This window comes from Ambystoma mexicanum, chromosome 12 (assembly GCF_040938575.1).
Source record: "Ambystoma mexicanum isolate Mex_15411 chromosome 12, UKY_AmexF1_1, whole genome shotgun sequence".
NCBI lineage: Eukaryota > Metazoa > Chordata > Amphibia > Caudata > Ambystomatidae > Ambystoma > Ambystoma mexicanum.
The window spans coordinates 157,412,256-157,431,650 of NC_090936.1; the positions used below are offsets into that span (position 1 = coordinate 157,412,256).

The following is a 19,395-nucleotide window of genomic DNA, read 5'->3' on the forward strand; positions in this document are numbered from 1 at the left end:
CCTAAATCAAAGAAGGCAATGAGGTGTACAGAGGATTGGCAAATACACCAACTTGATTAATTATTCACTACTGACCCTGTTATACTTTGATTTGGTAATTCTGTGTAAAATAATACCAAAAGAACATTTGAAATCTAATGTTATGGTCTTGGCTTACTTTTTGGTTCTAGTTACTATGTGACAGTGTGACAAGCAGTCTGGATGGGGCAGGTAAGGCTGTGGGAAGTTAAGTGTTGTTGAAGTTAGTGCAGCTTGCAGTCTGGTATATTAATGTGTTTTTTGTATTTAATTTTCAGGTATGCTTCGACTGTGGAGCCAAGAACCCCAGTTGGGCTAGTATTACCTATGGGGTATTTCTTTGCATTGATTGCTCAGGGACTCATCGGTCGCTTGGTGTTCATTTGACATTCATAAGGTAAGTAGTCCTTTTCAGTTGTAGTTTATTAAATGGTAGATAAATGGAATGTGAAATTGCTAATCTTTTCGACCCACCCCCCCAGAGCTTTTGAGTAAATCAAAGTTTACATTTATTTTAATTTTGAATATAAGCACCCTGTTATATGAATTGGGGAGTGCTGCCTCGCAGCATCTGTGGATCACTTTATTTGTTAAATAGCAGTAATGATTTGTCTCCATATACAGTGAAATCACTCAGCATATTTTTCCCATCTAAGCAGCTTTCAGTAGCTCTGTGTGACGGCTAGATTTGTGATGATTCTGGGTGCCTGGGGTATTTGCTCCCGTGCCACGATCTTTCTTATTAAAAATGTTCAGTGTATACTGGGAAGGGGGCAGTGCAGGCAGCCATACAGATCATTACAGGGTTGGAATTGTAGTCACTAGATTTACTGAATAGGACCACAAGTTTTGTTGTGATTTGTTTTTTAATTTTTAGATGGAGAAAATTGTAAAAAATGTGCAGTGGAACATTGAACATCTAACCATGGGGATTTTAGTACAAAAACAAGACATTTTTAAAATAAATTTGCTAGTGAAAAGAAGTAAAAAAAAAAAAACCTGTGATGTTCGGTGATTATCTCCACTTTATCTGCGTCTGTGCAGCAGGGCATACCGTTCGGGTCTTGTAGGGCTAGTATATTGTTTCAGGTGTGCAGCTTCTTCAGTTTGTGCACCAGCAGCCGGTTAGCCTTGTTGCTGTTTAGATAATGGTTTTTCAAAAAAGTGCATTTCAAAAGCTGATTTTGCCTTTTTGAGTTCTCTTCCTGCTTTCACGGATTGGTGTTTTTTTTAAGCGTGGCTCCAGCTCTGCCACCTCCTCATCCAGCTTGGAGAGCTGGAGTTAATGCCGTCTTTTGTGTGCCGCCATGCAATTGATGGCCACCCCGCAAATGACTGGCTTCATCGCATCCCAAACCATGGCTTTGGAGGTGCCTTTTCCCACGTTTTCTGTGAAATAATTTGTGAGGGAGTCCCGAATCTCGCAGTTGGACGCTATGTCCACCAGAATATATTCTTGAAGTCTCCAGGACCTTTGTGGGGGGGGGATGGAAGGCCCTTGACTCGTATGCAGGCTATTACTGGGACGTGATCAAATATCACTCTGCGGCCAATTTGTATGTCCTCAATTCAAGGTTAGAGAGTGCTGGATGTCAAAGTAGGTGTGTACTTGAGAATCCCTTGTGGATGTGCAAATAGAACGTGTGGTCTCGGCCCCATTATTAGCTAACCTCCAGGTGTCTATGGTGCCAGTTTCCCTCAGGAATTCCGCCATCCCCAAGGCACGAGTAAAGTCCTCCCTGGAGGGTGGCATTGTTTTATCTATAATGGGGTCCAGGGTGAGGTTAAAATCTCCTCCAATTAGCAGTCTGCTTTCTATGAAAGTGGTAAGTGTAGGGAAGACGTTGCTGAGAAAACGTTCTTGAGCAGTGTTTGGGCGATTGTGATTGGGAGTTCGACCAAAAGCCCCTTAAGCAGGAGGTATCTCCCCGCTGGATCTCGTGTGACAGAGATTTGTGTTAAAGGGACAGCGCGGCTGAGAAGTATGGCTACCCCCTTTTTTTTCTGGCTTAAAGAGCCACGTGGGGTATTGTCGAAAGTTGATACTCCTCTCATCCGGCCCCAGCAGGTGTGTTTCTTCGAAGCAGACAATGTCTGCTGCGAGTTGAACCAGCCTATGTTCAACTGACTTTTGTTTCCTTGGTGAGTTCAGCCACTGTACATTCCATGTTTTTGTCAGTCCTTTAGTGGTCTCCATCATCTGTGGAGGTTATGCAGGTTAATTCCTTTGATCACCTCTCCTGGTAATCCTCTGATGAACAGGCCCCCATGTTGATTAAGTCCCCACTTCGAGTCCCCTACCTCCGCCACCCCAAACCCCGCTCAAAATCAAACCAGGTCGTCGGGGCCAGCCTTCGACCACCAGGGTATCCGGCAGGACCAACACAACCGACTTACTTGGAGGCAACAAAGCCTCAACTAATGTGCGGTAAAACATAGGCGTTCCGGTATTCTGATGTTCTACTGAGCAATTGCTACCCGCATGCCACTTTTCGTGGGACGGCACCTTTACTAGGGGTTCCCAGCTGATGTCTCCGGAGTTGGTTCTTCAGTCTTTACTGTTCCGTTTACTCTTGATCGGAGGTCCTCTGAGCCTTTGACGTCTTTCCACATGGGTCCAGGAGAGTCCAGGGTTCCTTGCTCGGGCTTGTCGGGCGGTTGAGTCTTCATCGGGATCGTCATCCTCTGTCTACGAATTCAAGAGCTTCTCTGCCTACTGTAGGGTGCCAACTAGGCATGGCTTGCCTGCCCAGGTGAACGTCAGGGCAGTGGGGAACACCTAGTGGTAGGGGGCTTTCTTCTCCCTGAGCCAGTCTGACGGGTCGTAGGGCCTTCCTTTTCATTAGTGTGGTGGTTGCAAGGTCCTGATACATGGAGCTAGAGGCGTCCCTAAAGAGAATACGGGGTGAGTCCCTAGCTTCCTTCATTATTTCTTCCTTCACTGTATAAAAGTGTATTCTGTCAGTACATCGGGTGGGGTAGATGTGTTTTTTTTGTTTTTTTTTTTTATTTTATTTTTAATTTTTTTTTTAAAAGGTTTATTATTATTTTGAAAACAAATAAACAATACAAATCAAACTTGCAGCATTATTTACAACAGACTCGTGAACATCAATTAACGCACATTACTGCTCCCCAAATCCCTCCCCCCTCAAGAGCTTGTTTGCGTTTCTCGTTCTGTATCTGCTGCGTGTGGTCGGGTATCGCTTCCTTCCGAAGCTGCGGAATCCATTATTGTACCAAACAGTCCTGTTATTAACACTCTCCAAGCCATCAGGTTACCCACTTCTTCTTCCCCGCACTTGCTACATGCCTCCTGCCACACTACCGTTTCAGCCTCCGCCCATTTTTGCAAATCCTGCCATCATACCTCAACCCGTGGCTTGTGGCACTACTACCAGCCCATGGCAATACTACTTTTAGCAAGCACGTATGCCAGGTCCCTCAGTTTCCCAACATGTTTAGTATTCCGTGGTCTGGGAAACCCTCCCAATAGGCAGGCCCAGGCTGTATCTATGTTGAGCGTGACCCCTTTATCCGCTAGTTTTCGTCCCACTTCCCCCCCCAAAAAGCTTCAATCACTGGGCAAGACCAGAACATGTGTGTCATATCAGCATCTTCTTCATCGCATTTTGGGCATGCTGGTCTTCCTGCGTTTACAAACGTAGATATTCTCTTCGGGGTCATATAGGCTCTATGCGTTATGTATAACTGTATCTGCTGCATTCTGGTGTTTCTGGACACCTTCTTGTGGTATCCCATAGCACGTTCCCACATCCCATCGGTCATCTGTGCCCCCACCTCCGCTTCCCAGTCCAGCCTCAAATGAGTCAAATCCTTCCCCACCCGGGTCATCACCATCTCGTACAGTCTAGCGATCTCGTGCCCTCCTTCTGATATGTCATATATATTTCCCATTAGGACGTCTGGCTCCTCCACCAGTACAGTCTCTGGCCAGGTTTTACGAATAATCTGCACTAGCCTAAGATACGTGACATATTGGCCTCTGTGCAAACCTGCCTCTTCTCCCAGTTCTTCGAAATCTTTAATGATCCCCTCTTGCCATACATCTCCCAATGTGACCAGCCCGACTGATTCCCAATAGGTCCTAATTATCATTCTGAGTTGGTTGTCTCCCCCAGCTAAGGCGACTAGCGGTACCTGCGGGGAGCACGGGTACGGGTTCTCCATCAGTCGGCATACTCTGCGCCACATCTTCCACCCAAGCAACATCATACCCGGGCGTTCTTTCATTTCAAGTCTAGGCACCCAGATAATCTCCTTTAGGTAAAACAGGGTGCAGTCCTGCCCAAACAGCCTAAATTCAGGAGTTACCTCATCAGAAAGCCATTTGGTTACATATTGCAACTGGCTAGCTACATAATAGGCCTCAAAATTTGGCAGCTTAATGCCCCCTCTATCATGGAAGTTCTGCAGCTTCCATAACGCCACTCTATTGCGAGTGCCATGCCATAGGAAGTCCCTGCACATGCTATTCAGTTTGACACACAACTTTTTGGGTATCAAGTATGGTATATTACTGAAGAAATGTAACAGCCTGGGTAGGACCACCATTTTGAGCATCGCCCCCCCCCCCCGTCCCATCATCGCCAGCGGCAACTTCTCCCAAAACTTCATACTTGTTTGGATTTTTTTCACAGCCACCTCGGTATTATGCAAGTGTTCCCCCTCCACCGTATGATACACATCTATTCCGAGGTAGCGGAAGGAATCAGCCGCCCAAGGTACAGACAACAGTGGCAACCGCTCCAGAGGGGCTCCTATGTAGCTCCCCAATGGGAACATGCTCGATTTTTGGGGGTTCACCGCTATGCCGGACAGTTCTGCATACCTTTCCATAACCTCTAGAATATACTGAAGATTTTCCTCCGGATATTTCAAGTATAGTAGTAAATCGTCAGCATACAAGGATATTGGGTGTTTCTCTCCCCCTACTTCAATACCAGCCATGTCATATTGTTGTCTGAAGTACACTGCCAGGGGCTCCAGGGCTAGAATGTATAACATCGGGGACCAGGGGCACCCTTGTCTGGTGCCTCTACTGAGTTGCCATCTCTCGGATATCACCGCTCCTGTGCGCACCCTGGCCAGTGGTTCACTGTATAGTAATTTTGCCCACCTAACATAACCCGGCCCCATCCCGTATTCTTCCAGGGCCTCCAGCAACCATGGCCACCTCACTGAATCAAAAGCTTTGACTGCATCTAGGAACACCACCGCCATTTCCCCCTCGCTCCTGTTTCCCTCTTCAATCACCCGGTGGAGTCGCCTATGGTTGTGGGTTATATTTCTGTTGGGGGCATAACCTGTCTGGTCCGGTGTATCAGTTTGCTAATAACTCTACGCAGCCTATTGGCCAGGACCGCCGTCAATATCTTGCTATCCTGGTTCAACATTGACAACGGCCTATAGGAGACGCAGCTATGCCCTGGCTTGTTGGGCTTAGGGAGCGGCACAATTAACGCTTCTCTAAGCGATTCCGGCAGCCGACCCATCTCAAAAGACTCATTGAGCATCTCTAGCATAGGGGGGGAGGGGGGGGGGAGTACTTCCTCATAAAACTCGCCAGGGAACCCGTCCGCGCCCGGGGTCTTACGTGTGGGCAGCTGCTTCACCACCTCCTCCCAATTCCTCTAGGGTAATCGGTGCGTCCAGCTCCTCCCTTTCTTCAGCACTGATCTTAGGTAATTCCATGTCTTTTAGAGTTTCTCTAATCTCCTCTCGATTGTCCCCTCCTCTGTCCTCATATAATGTCCTATAATAGTCCAAGAATGCCTCGTTGACTCCCTCTTGGGTGTCAACCACCTCCCCGTCTTCTCTAGTTATTGTCCTAATCGGGGGCCTGGGGGTTTCGCTCTTATATAACCACACCAACAAGCGGCCAGTTTTATCCCCTCCTGCATGTTGCCTCTCAACATACTTCTTATAGTTAAGGTTGCAGAGCCTTTCCCAAAGCTCTGCACACCTCTGCTGTAACTCAAGTACAAGTTCTGCATCCCCTCCCGCCCTGTTGCTTTCCCGCTCCAGTTTCTCTTCCGCTTCCTCTAGTTCCGTTAGGACCCCACCCTGTAGGCCTTATGATTTAGCAATAGCAGCACCCCGCAATACTACCTTAAAGGCTTCCCAGAGCGTGCATGCTGAGTCTACGCTGCCTGTGTTTACCTCAAAGTACTGTGTGATCGCATCCCTGATATCTTCCCTGAAGACCGGGTCCCGGAGCGCTTCCGCCCGGAGGCGCCATGTCTGTATCCGCGCCCTGGGGCGGCAGTACTGCCAACTCAGCACCAGAGGCGAGTGGTCCGACAGGACCCTCGCTCTATAGTCTATTTGGGTGGTCTCTATCACCACATCTGGCGTGGCGAAAAAGTAATCCAGTCTCGTGTGCAGTTGCTGCGGAGCAGAGTACTGTGTTTCATTAGGGTGTTTCAGCCTCCAAACATCTGCCAGCCCAAAGTCGTCTAGTAATGTCTGCAATACCCTGGCCGCTGGGGTGGGCCTATCAATCTTCCCATCAGATCTGTCTGCCTTTGGGTTGAGCACGCAGTTGAAATCCCCTCCCCAGATAACCGCTCCTCCCTAACACGCGCCCAGATGAGTACACGGGGTTCTAAAATATGCCGCAGTGTTTTGGTTGGGGGCATACGTATTTATAACGCACACCTCTCTATTCTCTACCAACGCCTTCAATATGACCAACCTCCCCTCCGTGTCCACCACTTCTTGTGTAAGCTGGAGCGGAACGTGCAGTGCCACCCAGACCAGCACTCCCTTAGCGTAGGAGGCAGAATACGGAGAGCCTACTACAGTACCTCTCCACTTCTTCCCCACCAGTTCCAATTTTTGCCGGGTCAAATGTGTTTCCTGCAACAACGCAATGTCAATCTTCTGTCTTTTCAAGTACATCATGACTTTGTTTCTCTTTAAGTAACTGTTAAGTCCCCTGACATTCCATGTTACGATCTTAAGGTCCCCCATGGCTCATGAGTGTCTTCTTGCCTTCCGTGTAGCGAATCCCCCTTGCCCACGTGATACAGATACAGCTCTCCATCTTTACTTGTAGCTTCTTGTACCAGCTCAAACTATCCATAACTATGTACACAGCAAATTCCCAACTTCCCTCCCCTCCCTCCACCCGTCCCTTCCCCAACACCACACACCCCAACTGCTGCCCAGCTCCGTTCTCGGAACTCAGGCACCCCCACATCTAGCCCTGCAAGCACCAAACAATGCACAGAGCTCAGTAGGGTGAAGTCGCCCTAATGGCCACTTAACTAAAATTGTTGTGGGGTAAAGAGATCCGCTCTGTAAGGCTCCCATTATTTCAATAATACTTACAGTGCTCATAATATCTAGTTCAATAGTCTGACCTTCTCTACGGAAGGCTGCGCAAATGACTATATTCAAGTCCCACAGGCCGCGCCATCTTGTGGCACCTTTCTCGTGCATTACTTATCTCTTCCGTGCTCTCTCTGCGTCCGAACTCCTGACTCCTGGGGACATCCCTGCGCATCGAGCCACCCCATGGCAGCCTCCAGGGTCTCAAAAAACAAAGTTTTTTGTGTTTATGTATGACTTTCAATTTTGCCGGATACAGTAACATATTTGTGGCCCGCCTCTCTCAATCTCCGCTTTACCGTCCCAAAGTTCATGCGGCTACGCTGCACAGACCGGGTATAGTCCGGGTAGGCCGTGATGTTTGCCGCTCCTCGTATAATCGTTCCTCCCTTGTGAAAGTGTTCCAATATCCTCTCTCAATCTCGGTAATTAAGAATTTTGGCTATCACCGGCCTAGGCGGGCTTCCCGGCGGCGGCCTCCTTGTTAGAGCTCTATGTGCCCTTTCCACCGCAAATCCTTGATAGGGCTCCTCCGGGTATCTCTTGCAGTAGCATGGACTCAATAAGTTCCGTGGGATCGTGGCCCTCCAATCCCTCCGGCAGGCCCACGATGCAGATGTTGTTTCGTCGGGCGCGTCCTCCCCCCCCCCCCCCCCCCCCCCCCTCCTCCGCTCTGCTCTCCAGGTTGCCCACTCTTTGTATCAGGGCATGCAATTCGGCCTTATGGGAGGCACAATCCGTGGTATTCGGGCTAACTTCCTTCTCAAGGGACTCCGTGCGCTCCGCCAAGGCCCTGACGTCCTGTCGGAGTAAATTAACATCCTCCTGCACCTCTCCGACCTTGAGGTCCAGTGCCGTTTTCAGTTCAGTGACGGCTAGTTTGAGTTTAGATTCCCAGGCCGCCTTTAGGTCCGTAATCGCAGCTAGGACTTCTTGGTTAGGGCCCGTTGTCGTCATGCCGCTTGCATGCGGCTTATCCCTGCTCTTGGTATTGTCTTGACCAGGGGACGTCTTAGCGAAGTCGTCTAAGGTGGGCTGTTTCGCCTTCGGCCTCACCTTCGATTCGACATGACCCAGAGGACCTGTATTTTGCACAAATGACAAATGCGCACCCAGTACGCCTCTTTTGCTCGGTCACAGTGCGGCCTGCTCCTTCCTTTGTTCCGGACATTGGTCGGCCATTTTGTGTCGTCTTTTGTCTCTGGCGCTCCTTATCCTTTCCGCACAGACCTCTGCCGCCGTTCTTCCTACACCTTCCAGAAGTTCAAGTGTGGCCCAATCTTTCACACACCGACATGTGTATTTTCAGCGGTCGTCGGCCCATCGTTGCGCACTTTTTCGCCCGGATCATTTCAGGATCTCGGGAGCTCCTCCAGATCACGTCGTCCTACATGGCCCTCGTAGCCACGCCCCCGGGCGGGGTAGATGTGTTTGGCCTAGTTCTTGTTCGGTGCACTCTATCCAGCTCAAGTGGAGATTCATCTGGGAGGGTCAGAATGAAGCGGAAGAGGTCGTTGACATAGGGGCCCAGGTCTGCAGCCGAAATTGCTGTTGGATCCCTCTAAGACAAATGTTTCGTCGGGAATGGTTTTCTGCGTCTTCCTGTTTGAATTCGAGTGCTTTAAGCTCTCACCGATCTCATGACTATGCTCACACAGGGTCGTCTCCACCTCCTCTGTCCTCGCCTCCATCTCCCCCACCCGCTTGTCCAGGATCGTGATCTTTTTCATGACCTTTCTGTGCCCTTCTGATATTCCTTTGTGATGGTCTTTATCTCCTGTAAGTCGGATTTAGTTACTGCCTGTGCCAGGGGGTCGGGGTCCTCCTCTGCGCATGTATCCGAGGTTGTCGACTCGCTGCGGTCCCCTTTCTTTTATTTGTCTGTTGGGGTTGACAACAGAGCAGAGATGTCTGTTTGTTTTGTAGCTTTCTGCGACTTGGCCATTTTGGACGTGATATCCATGTCTTGTCAAAGTGAAAGAGCCCTCTTTTGCTCCTGTCAGATCACACCTGGATTGAGTAAAGTCTAAGGGGAAGGCCCCCTCAATTTGGCTACGGGGAGATGGATAGCAAACATATTGGTTAGTTGACCCTGCGCTGGTGGGGTGTCACCTGGTACACAGATCGCTTTCCAGCCCTTACTAAAAGGACTGAACAGGAGATACCAAGTCCATGGCCTATTGGATCCAAGAGATCCCCTGTGGTGTGGGTTTGGGAGTCATGGGGACGTAGACACTGCCGTTCGGAGCTGAGTGGGATAAAATGTCCTGGCTGCAAAATAGCATGGGGTGGCTCTTCCAGCGGCATGTGCTGCAGATGACGGGGGGAGGAGGGGGTCCATCCATAGGGCCGCTGCTATGGGCTCTGGTTCTCATGGGGGCCCTGTGACGACGTTGCCAGGCGAGATGGGCAGTAGGAATGACAAATCGGCCTTTGTGGAGCCCGCTGGATCTGGCGCTGCAGAGGGATATGCTTCTGGGGGTGAGCCCCTATTCCCCTAATCGGGAGGGGGTGGGGGGAAGGCAGCCACAGTTGGTTTGTGCGGCACGTGCCGCCCTAACTGTAACAGTGCTTGGTGGTGGATGCCTCCCCTCTGTCAATGGCGAGGACCGGGGCAAAATGACCAGATGTCGCAGCAGCAGACCGTTCTGGCGGCGTGGCGTCAATCCTGCCCTCGGGCCCCCAGGGGCTAGCTGAGTGTGGTGTAGGCTGCCCTGTAAGGTGGCGTCTACGTCCCCCTAGTTTGAATCCGTATCGGGGTGCCGGCTCCATAGGTGGTGCAGGAGGCTTGTTTGCAAAATTGCCGGGTTCCCACCCAGACACAACCAGAGCGTTGCGCTTCTGTTTTCCCGCTTGCTGCGCGACGCGGTTGTAGCCGACTGGCGGAGGGTCCCTCTTCGTTCGTCCCGGCTGCTTATGGTGCCCGTGCAGGCAGGCAGCGGGTGTCCACCGGAGGGGGAAAGAGCTGTTGGGTAGGCGCCCGCAGCTCGTCTTGGTGGGCTGGTTGGTTGTGCCACCTCCGCTGGGTGTAGTGTAGGGCGCACTGTACCATTGGCGCTGCTGATGTCACCCTAGTCCACTTCAATATTGGTGTGCCGGCTCAATAGGAGGTGCGGTGAGGCTTGGCTGGAGGGCCTATAAGGTTCATGTGGCCCTGGGCATTTGTCCAATTTGCTTATGGCGCAGTAACAGGTGGGCAGCGGAGGTCCGCAGGGAGGGGGGCCCGTTCTCCTTGCACCAGGGGAAGAGTGCTGCTGAGTGGGCGTCCGAGACCGCAGCTTGACTCGTCTTGGCGGGCTTGTTACCGCGCCTCTGTGCAGCTTCCCCTGTCTGAGTCACTGTGCTCGAGTATGCTTTCACCGCTTAGGACGAAGGTCTCGCTCCTGTGCAAGGAAATGCCACTACAGCCCCTGCTGATGGAACGCCGTTGGTGCTGGGTGATCAGGAAGCCCCATAGGTGTCGGGGTCAGCTCTTGGCTGCGGGAGTCTGCCATCTTGGGAGCTTGTGTTGCGGGGTGTGACGCTCGCTCGTGTTAGATATCTTACGAGCCCGGTGAGGTGGAAAGCTGGAAACATTCACATAGGTGCTTGATCATAAGGGGATCAAGTCACACCCGTTTGCAACTCCAAAAAACGCTGTTTCACTGGTGCTGCATGGTCCGTTGCGTGGCACGAGCTGGGAGCTCCTAGAGAGCCACTCCAACCGCCATGGCTCCAAGCCACGCCTCCCACCTATCTCTGTTTTACAGATTATTGCAAACATGTTCACATTAAGCATCTGATAACTAGTGTTCAGACCTGTCCCTTTACTGACCATCTACTTTTTTCGAATTCCTCTGTTTAACATTTAACATATAAAGTGACACTGGTCTGGGATGATATCGTAGATAATGAGCGCAATGGTGTCAGTGGTGTAATTGCAGCACAGCAGCCTTTGGGTTTCGGTGCTCATGTGGTGAGGAATATGCCTTAATCCTGGGTTAGAAATACCCATAGCCTCACTGAGTTTTTTTGTTTGTGCAGTGTCCTTCGGTGTTGGAACCCAGACATTTTACGTTTGGTGTAAATCTATGGATAGTTGCACTTTCCAAATCCCTTTATAACTGCATGCTGTCCAAGAGATGGAGATATCATACCAGATGTGCAAAAGATACTTCATGTTCAGGTTTTCCTATCTTTTTGATACTTCAATTTTATCAGAATTCATGTGCCCATTTGTGGCTCTATTCAGCTGTGAAAGCAGTCAGGGTGCTAAGTGAGACATGTATTGCACTGGGTTCATGCGAAATGCATTGCAAGATGGCAGTTTAGATTCCATGATGGGAACAAACCTTTAAGTATATTCGAAAGCTTTGCATGTTCATCCAGAGATGACCGGGAATGGATGAAATGCGTAGCACAGAGCTGAAACATCCCCACTCACTCTATGTCCACATCTCCCACTAACTCTGCTGTAATACAAAGATTTGCATTTCATAATGCACCTCTCTGATCCGATCACATTTGCTTTTTGGTTACCTTCCAAAATGAGTTGAGGGTGACTTTTATCCCTTAGAGATTAATTTGGAAAATGTACTTTTCAATTGATAGAATTTAGAAAAGATCTACCGCTGTCCAATTCTTGATGGCAGAATATGCACCACCAGTTTAAGCGGGAAAGCTGGAAAGCTCGATGTTACAAATATATTGCTTTACCAATCCTGAACATGAATTGTTTTAGTATGAAGTGAACCCTAAGCTCTGTCAAATCACAATGTATACTTGCCTTAATTGTCCTAGAAGTAATGCCTGTCAGTGATCCATTACATTAGTTTTCAACAATTGATTAGCAGTTTTTCTAATTTAAATGTACTTGATTAGTAAACAAACCCATTTGATTAGCAATGTTGTACTAGTATTTGTAATGAAAGCACAAGTTATTTGTACCCAAGACATAAAATGAGCAACAATATAGCATTTTTTGTATACCGCTGAAGTAAAACGTTAGAGAGAGGAGTCTGACCTTGCAAATTCTTTCAACTTCCATTATACCTGCAACTTGAGTAACTTGGTTTACTTACTCGACCCAAGAGAAATGCAGCCAACCAACCCATGGCAACGGATGACACATAATGCAAATCCACTTTCTGTAAAAGGGTGCCTGTTAGCACAAACCACCTTTGATTGGCACACTGCTGCTACACAGGCCAGACATGCACAGTGGAACTTTTATTTGACATTTACTGCAAACAAAGTAAATGCTCAATAAAAGTTTCAAACATCCCCTCTAAATGGTATTTGCCTTGACTATGCGAGTGGGCGAGTAGATTTTGCGAGCTCTGGATGAGTGTCTGTAAAATGTAAAAGGTTAGCTGCATGAGTGGGCACACATACATGGATATAAGAAGGATCTGTAAACAGTTTAGCCATCTCTCTCTTACAGGTGCTAATATGTAATGTAATTATAATCCGAGTAAAGGCCTCTCTGGAGGCAAACTGCAGTGTATGGTATTGCCAAGATCTCTAGATGTACAAACTAGATGGAACTATTTATTGCTACTTTGCATAAACATCTAGTTAGCTTTGTGTATTTGTTGTGTAAGAGGGAATAAAATAAGACACTACACAGAGTGGATGGTGTAGTAGGCAGAGAACTGGGCAAACTAGGTGGAATGTTGTCGTTTGCAGCCATCTCACTTTCAGGGTAACTGGTATAAAACAACAGGGTGCTAAGATAGAATATCAAGGATCATGGGTTGAGCGCTAGTTTCACAGATGGATGCAACCAACTTGTCACAGAAATAGGTTTGCCATTAAAACTATTTGACAGTGTGATCATGTACATTTTAAAGGGTGTTCACTCATCAATATGATGCGTTTATTCCGCAAAATGAAACATAATTGACACTATTTAGCTACAGTAACCTAAACTTTACTGTAACCACCAATTCAGTGTTTTACAGTATCCATACTGTAATTATGCATTATGTTATAACTTATTTTTAAGGAATGGAATTGCATGACTGTCTTTTAATAAAAAAATGAAGCTAACACATACTGGTCTTTGCCAGACAGGATATATTTAGCTCACTAAATATATCATCCTGATATGTCTGGTTTGCAATTATTTGTAGAAAATAAAAACTTGCATAGCACTCCCACACAGAACGTTGGAACTTAAGAGTGGAGGAGATGATTACTGCTGCATTCTCTCTCCGTTGGCCCCTTTGAGCTTGCAGTGAACCAAGAAAAGAGGGGGGAGAGAGGAAAGCTGGGTGAGCTGTGCATTGAACAGGGAAACTTAAATAGCTAACTTTGCTACACGAGTATTCATTTAATTAGCAAACCTACATAATTGCATGTCAAATTGCTAAGCAACACTGCTTATACTCTTACGTACTTTCCTCCATACTGCATGGGCGTCCTTTCCAAGGAACGGTAGAACCTTTTTCACCAGAAAAAACCTTCTTCCCCTTTAAATTTAGAGGCGCACAGGGGTGCGGCCCGGGGAGTATGCGCTGGCCTGACTCTGCCCCTCTGGCGCCACACCTCCATCCCCTTTTCCGCGTCGACGGGAACGGGCCGAATTCACCAGTTTCCTGGGTTTGGCTTTGGCCATGTAATTCCACGTGCGGATACTTCTTAACTTTGTCTTTTTATCATTCAGGTACTCTGTCCTCGGGTGCCACGCTCCTCCCCGCGCATGTCGACTTCCACAGGGTTCAGTAGGTGTCCATCCTGCAACAGGCTCTTCCTAACTTCAGACCCCCGCACCTTCTGCCTACCTTGCCTTGGCCCAGACCATGGTTGGCAAGTTTGTTCATCGAACGCGCTGAAGTACAGACTAGCCAGGTGGAGGGAGCTCTTCCAGAAGTCGCCTCCAGAGGACCTCAAGAACTTTGTGAAACACAGAGCCAGGCCCAAGGAGGGGCCGCTATTTTCCATCGCACCCCACAAAGGAGACTCCTTCCGAAGGACTCTCCCATGTGGGAGGGACTGTTCAGGTCCTTTTACCAGCATGTGCACCGAGGCTGCTTCAGCTACCGGCCTCGAGCCGAGGGATCCTCGGATCCTCCCACTGGCAGTGTTGAGGGACCGGAAGGTTCTTGTACCGGATCGTCATTCTAGAGGCTCTGCCCTTGTTCCGGCCTTATGGCCGAGGGGCTACGCCCTAGTAACAGCAATATGTCTGAGGGGGCGCCTAAACGCAGCTCTACCGACCCCCCGGGTCGAGGGTGTCACACCTACCGGGCCTAGGCCCGATGAGCAGTGTAGGCCTTGTGATCCACATACTATAGTCCTGGAGGAGGCCGGGTCCAGTGAGCCGAGCAACATGTTGCATGCAAGTGGCAGGCAGCTCGACAAGATGGCCGCCACACCAGACGGAGGCACCCGTCTGGTGCCGTTCCAGGAGTTTAGCCAAGAACGAGTGTCAAGGTGGGACTGGCCTCAACCAGGTACGTGGCCAACTGCCTATCCTTATGCGCAGGGCAGCTTCCCACTGCGTCCATACGGGCAGGGTATGCAGCAGCTCCAGTAGCCCACGGCTACCCCGTCGGTACCCCCTCCTCAGACCAGTGAGGGGTTCCTCGGGCTCATGAAGTCACCTCGTATGGGGCTTATCCTCGAGGACGCCATCAGGGAAGTCCTCCCGACTATGCTAGCGGCCCCACAAGCACCTCTCCCCAGCTGCCTCTTCAGTCCCCGGCTGCGGTTCCTGTGCAACTACTACTCCTCCACCTCCGCAGCATCCTCCTGATCCACAGGACACAGACGATGAGGATCCCGACACGCCATCCTCAGCCACGGTCTTCCACGAACGTCTTGTTGGGCTGGTGGAATACCTGGGTCTGCCCGAGCCCGAGGTCAAGCAGCTGGCAGAGGGGGTTCTGGCTGACGCCCCTCTGCCAAGACAGGGATTTTTCTGCAGACTGATGTAGTCTCCCTGGCCAAGAAGGGTTGACTTAAGCGCCACTCTGCCCAGCCGGTCAATCGACGCCTGGACGCCAAGTACAGGCAGATGGAGTGGGGGGGGATACACTCTTGCTCTCGGCCCATCCTCAGTCACACTCCTCAGTGATCGCTGCGGCATCACTATACTCAAAGCCTCAGTCGTCCTCGGCCTCCTCCTCTGTGGCTCTGCTAAGCAAGGAGGAGAAGATCTTGGAGGCGTACGGAAAGAAACTCTATTCCAACGCGTCCCTGTACCTTCTTCAAGCCAATGCTGATGCCATGCTGGCTGCCGCCAACCAGGGGTTATGGCGGCAAACTGCGGACCTCCTCCCGGAACTCCCTGTGCAGAGCCAATCGCGTTTTAAAGCGGGGCTGGCAGAGGCCAAGCTGGTGGCGCGTGACATAATAGAATCCACTGTGGCCCCTATCGACACCTCTGGCTGTGCCATCTGCATCGCCACGGACATGAGGACGACAGCCTTGCTCCGGCCACGAAATTCAACCCAGACGTCCAGGAACGCATATTAGATCTACTGTTCGAGGGGGGGAATAGAGGGGGACTCTTCCACTCCACCACGGACAAAGAGCTGGACAAGAAGAAAAAAAAGCTCACAAACGGCCAAGTCTTTATCCATCTTGACAAAGACCATGCCCAAGCTGTATACCCAGTCACAGCAGCGCTCCGACAGGGGCGTACGTATGGAGGGTTTGGAGGGTTCCGCGGCTTCTAGGAACAGAGATCCAGGCAGCCGGACCGATTGATATCTCAGAACCAGCGCAAGCAACAAAAAAGGGGGGGGGGCTTTTTCCAGTCCCTCTCCTCCGCGACAGCCTCAGAGGGAAAAAGGCATGACAACCAGGCAGGCCTGAGGGTTGTGCTGGACCTTTCCTCCCTCAACCTTTCCTTACCCCTTCAGAAATTCCAGATGGTTACGCCAGCTTTCATAGCGGAGACATTGTGCAAGGGAGACTGGATGTGCTCCCTGGTTATGAAGGACGCGTACCTACACGTCCCGATTTGGCAGCCCCATCGTTCTTTCCTACGGTTCAGGATCATGGGCTACCATTTTCAATACAAGGGCCTTCCTTTTGGCCTTAATTCGGCCCCCAGGATCTTTACAAGGCTCATGAATATGTTGGTGGCTGCCCTCTTCAAAGCGCAGGGCCTCCACGTCAGCTGCAGCCCACGCAGACTCAGACATTCTTGGGCCTCATCTGGGACATGTGCTCTGAGAAGGTATTTCCGTCGGAGGACAAGAACTCTGCCATGAAGAGGGCCTCCACCCACTTCCTCGGCACAGAGGAGACCTAAGCATGGTGATACCAGCATCTCCTGGGTCTCTTGGCAGCAGTCCTATTAGCCGTTCCACACACAAGGTTAAGGATGAGGAGGATTCAACTGCACTTCACGGCCTCATGGAACCAGGAGCGGGGCTCTCAATCAGAGATGATCTACGTTCCGCCATCTCTCCACCCGGACTGAACATGGTGGTCCAGGGACTGCAACCTAGGGACAGGCAGGCCCTTTTGGCTGCCCACCCCGCAGGCCACCATCACCACAGACTCCTCGCTCGAGGGCTGGGGAGCCACCCTGGACAATACCTCGTTCCACGGCACTTGGACTCGACAGGAGCAAGAATACCACATCAATTGGTTAGAGCTGAATGCCATCTGGCTAGTGCTCAGAGCATTCCTACCACTTCTCAGGGGCAAGGTTGTCCTCCAACAGACAACTCGACCAGCATGTACTATGTCAACAAGCAGGGAGGCACCAGATCCCCCTCCTCTGTGCAGACTGGGAATCAGCATGTGGGAGTCGGCCCTGGAACACGACATCTATCTCAGGGCAGTCCACCTCCCGGGGGAATCAAACCTGAAGGCGGACAGACTCAGCAGGTTGTGAGCAGACAAGAGTGGCAGCTAAACTACCTCGTTATTCAGGAGATCTTCCACAGGTGGGGTCATCCCCAGGTGGATCTCTTTGCCACCTGGCACAACAAGAAGTGCCCTCAGTTCACCTCCTGGCAGGGACAGGACCCCGGCTCTCTGGGCGATACATTTCGGCTTCAGTGGAACAGCATGAAGGCTTGCACCTTCCCGCCTACACCGCTGATTCAGAGTGATTTGCAAAATCAAGGAGTCTCGTAACTCAACATCATTCTAATATCTCCATGGTGGCCGACCAGGCCATGGTTTTCGGAGCTGCTCAGCCTCTCGTAGATGCCTCCAATTCATCTCCCTACTGGCCCAGCACATCTTCGGCGCAGCATGGGGGGGGACAGGGTCATCCACTCAGCGCATCAGAAACTAGCCCTCCACAGCGTGGTGACTGAGCAGGTAACGCTGGAGCGCCTCAGCCTCTCCCAGGTGAATCTGGAAATCATACAGGGCGCAAGGAGCAAAGCTACCAGGGCCCAATATAAAAGTAAATGGACCAGGTTCTGCCACTGGGTAGACTCGAGGGAAATCGACCCGCTTGCATGTACTTCGGATGACGTGCGCTCCTCCTAGGCGCACCTCGCCCACTCGGGGGTCCAGGTGGACACCTGTCGTACATACCTCACAGCCATTGGGGTTTACAGGAATTCTGAGGGGACCTTCTCTTCCTCTAACTCTATCATCAAGAAACATTTGACCGGGCTCGCAAGGCTCTACCCGCACTTCAAGAGGCCACACCCTGTGTGGGACCTTAACATAGTACTGGGCGCCCTGGCGATCAAACAGTTTGAACCAATGGCGTCTGCAGACATCAGGCTGGTCACCATCAAGACGGCCTTAATGGTTGGCCTCACCTTTGCTTGTAGAGTCAGCGGACACACCCAGCATTTCTACCCAAGGTGCCGTCTGCCTTCCACTTGAAACGAGGAAATAGTCCTTCCTATGTTTTTTGCCAATCCTAAGGACGAAGCACGGAGTGCTGCACTGCCTGGATGTCGGGGGTGTCCTGAAGTTCTACTTGGACAGGACCAAGGGCTTCCGCAAATTTGATGCCCTGTTTATCACCTTCAGAGGCTCAAGGCCAGGCTATCAGGCTTCCAAGGTGTCCATATCCCGCTGGATGGTCTCGGCCATCAAGGAAGCATACGAGGGCCAGCACAAGCCGCTTCTGGACAACCTGCATGCCCACACAGTCAGGACCAAGGCAACGGCCATCGCATTGCAGCACCATGTCCCTTGGCAAGTCATAAGCAGGGCGGCCACTTGGGCCACTACCTCTGCTTTCTGGAAGCATTACTGTTTGGATGCCGACTCTAGAACTGATGCGACTTTCGGCCAGGCGGTTCTCTGGAACCTATTTGCTTGAGGAGGTTCTCTGCTCCACCCTGGGGCTACATTCATTTGTAATCGCCCATGCAGTATGGTGGAAAGGGGATGGGACGTAAGAGTAATTATAAGTTACTCACCGTAGTGACTAACGTACTCTTAGTCCATAGTCTCCTTTCCTCCATACGTCCCACCAACTTCCGCCCTAATAAAACTAGTGTCATTAGGCAATGTTAATTCTATTGTCAATGGGGACTGAGGTGTGGTGCCGGAGCACAGAGAGCAGCGCATGCACTCTGGGCCGCACCCCCCGCGCGCCTCTAAATTTAAAGGGGAAGAAGGTTTTTTAGAATGGAGTGTGTCCACATCTTTGACATGTAATCTCCACAGCTGTGCACTTCGGAAACTTTTTCGGCAGAGGGCGTCCTACGTCGATGACGTCGGATCGATGTCCCTCCAAGGCCTCCGTCGAGGGCGACATCACCGGATGTTATAAATAGGACGCATGGCACCCGTAGCCTCTCTTCCCTTTTTTACGCAAACGTGTTTGCTTCGAGAATTCGGCGCGCCTCGTGTGTTTCATCGTAGAGATGTCTTTTTCTTCGACCACTCCGACTCTGCTGTCTGGCTTCAAGACAAGGAGGGGGAAACAAAATAGTACCAAAAACAGACCTTACTAGGCCTTGTGTAACTGAGATTGCGCAAGAGCAGGGAAGGGGGAGGGGAGAAGTGCCAAGTGTGGGGTAGGACGCAGAAGTGCAGGAACAAAGGAGAAACAAGAGTGCAGCCAACGGGTGGCAAGTGTGGGTACTCATAAGTGCAGCC

General features: G+C 50.5%; 1 protein-coding gene across 2 annotated transcripts in view; it reads left to right on the forward strand.

Moving 5' to 3' along the window:
• Nucleotides 1–19,395, forward strand: part of ARFGAP3 (ARF GTPase activating protein 3) — an 840,898-nt gene that overhangs the window by 59,871 nt on the left and 761,632 nt on the right. For both annotated transcript variants that reach the window (XM_069628227.1, XM_069628226.1), the window contains exon 2: nucleotides 297–415. In XM_069628227.1, coding sequence (XP_069484328.1) covers nucleotides 297–415 — 119 coding nt within the window. The remainder of the gene's footprint in view (nucleotides 1–296; nucleotides 416–19,395) is intronic.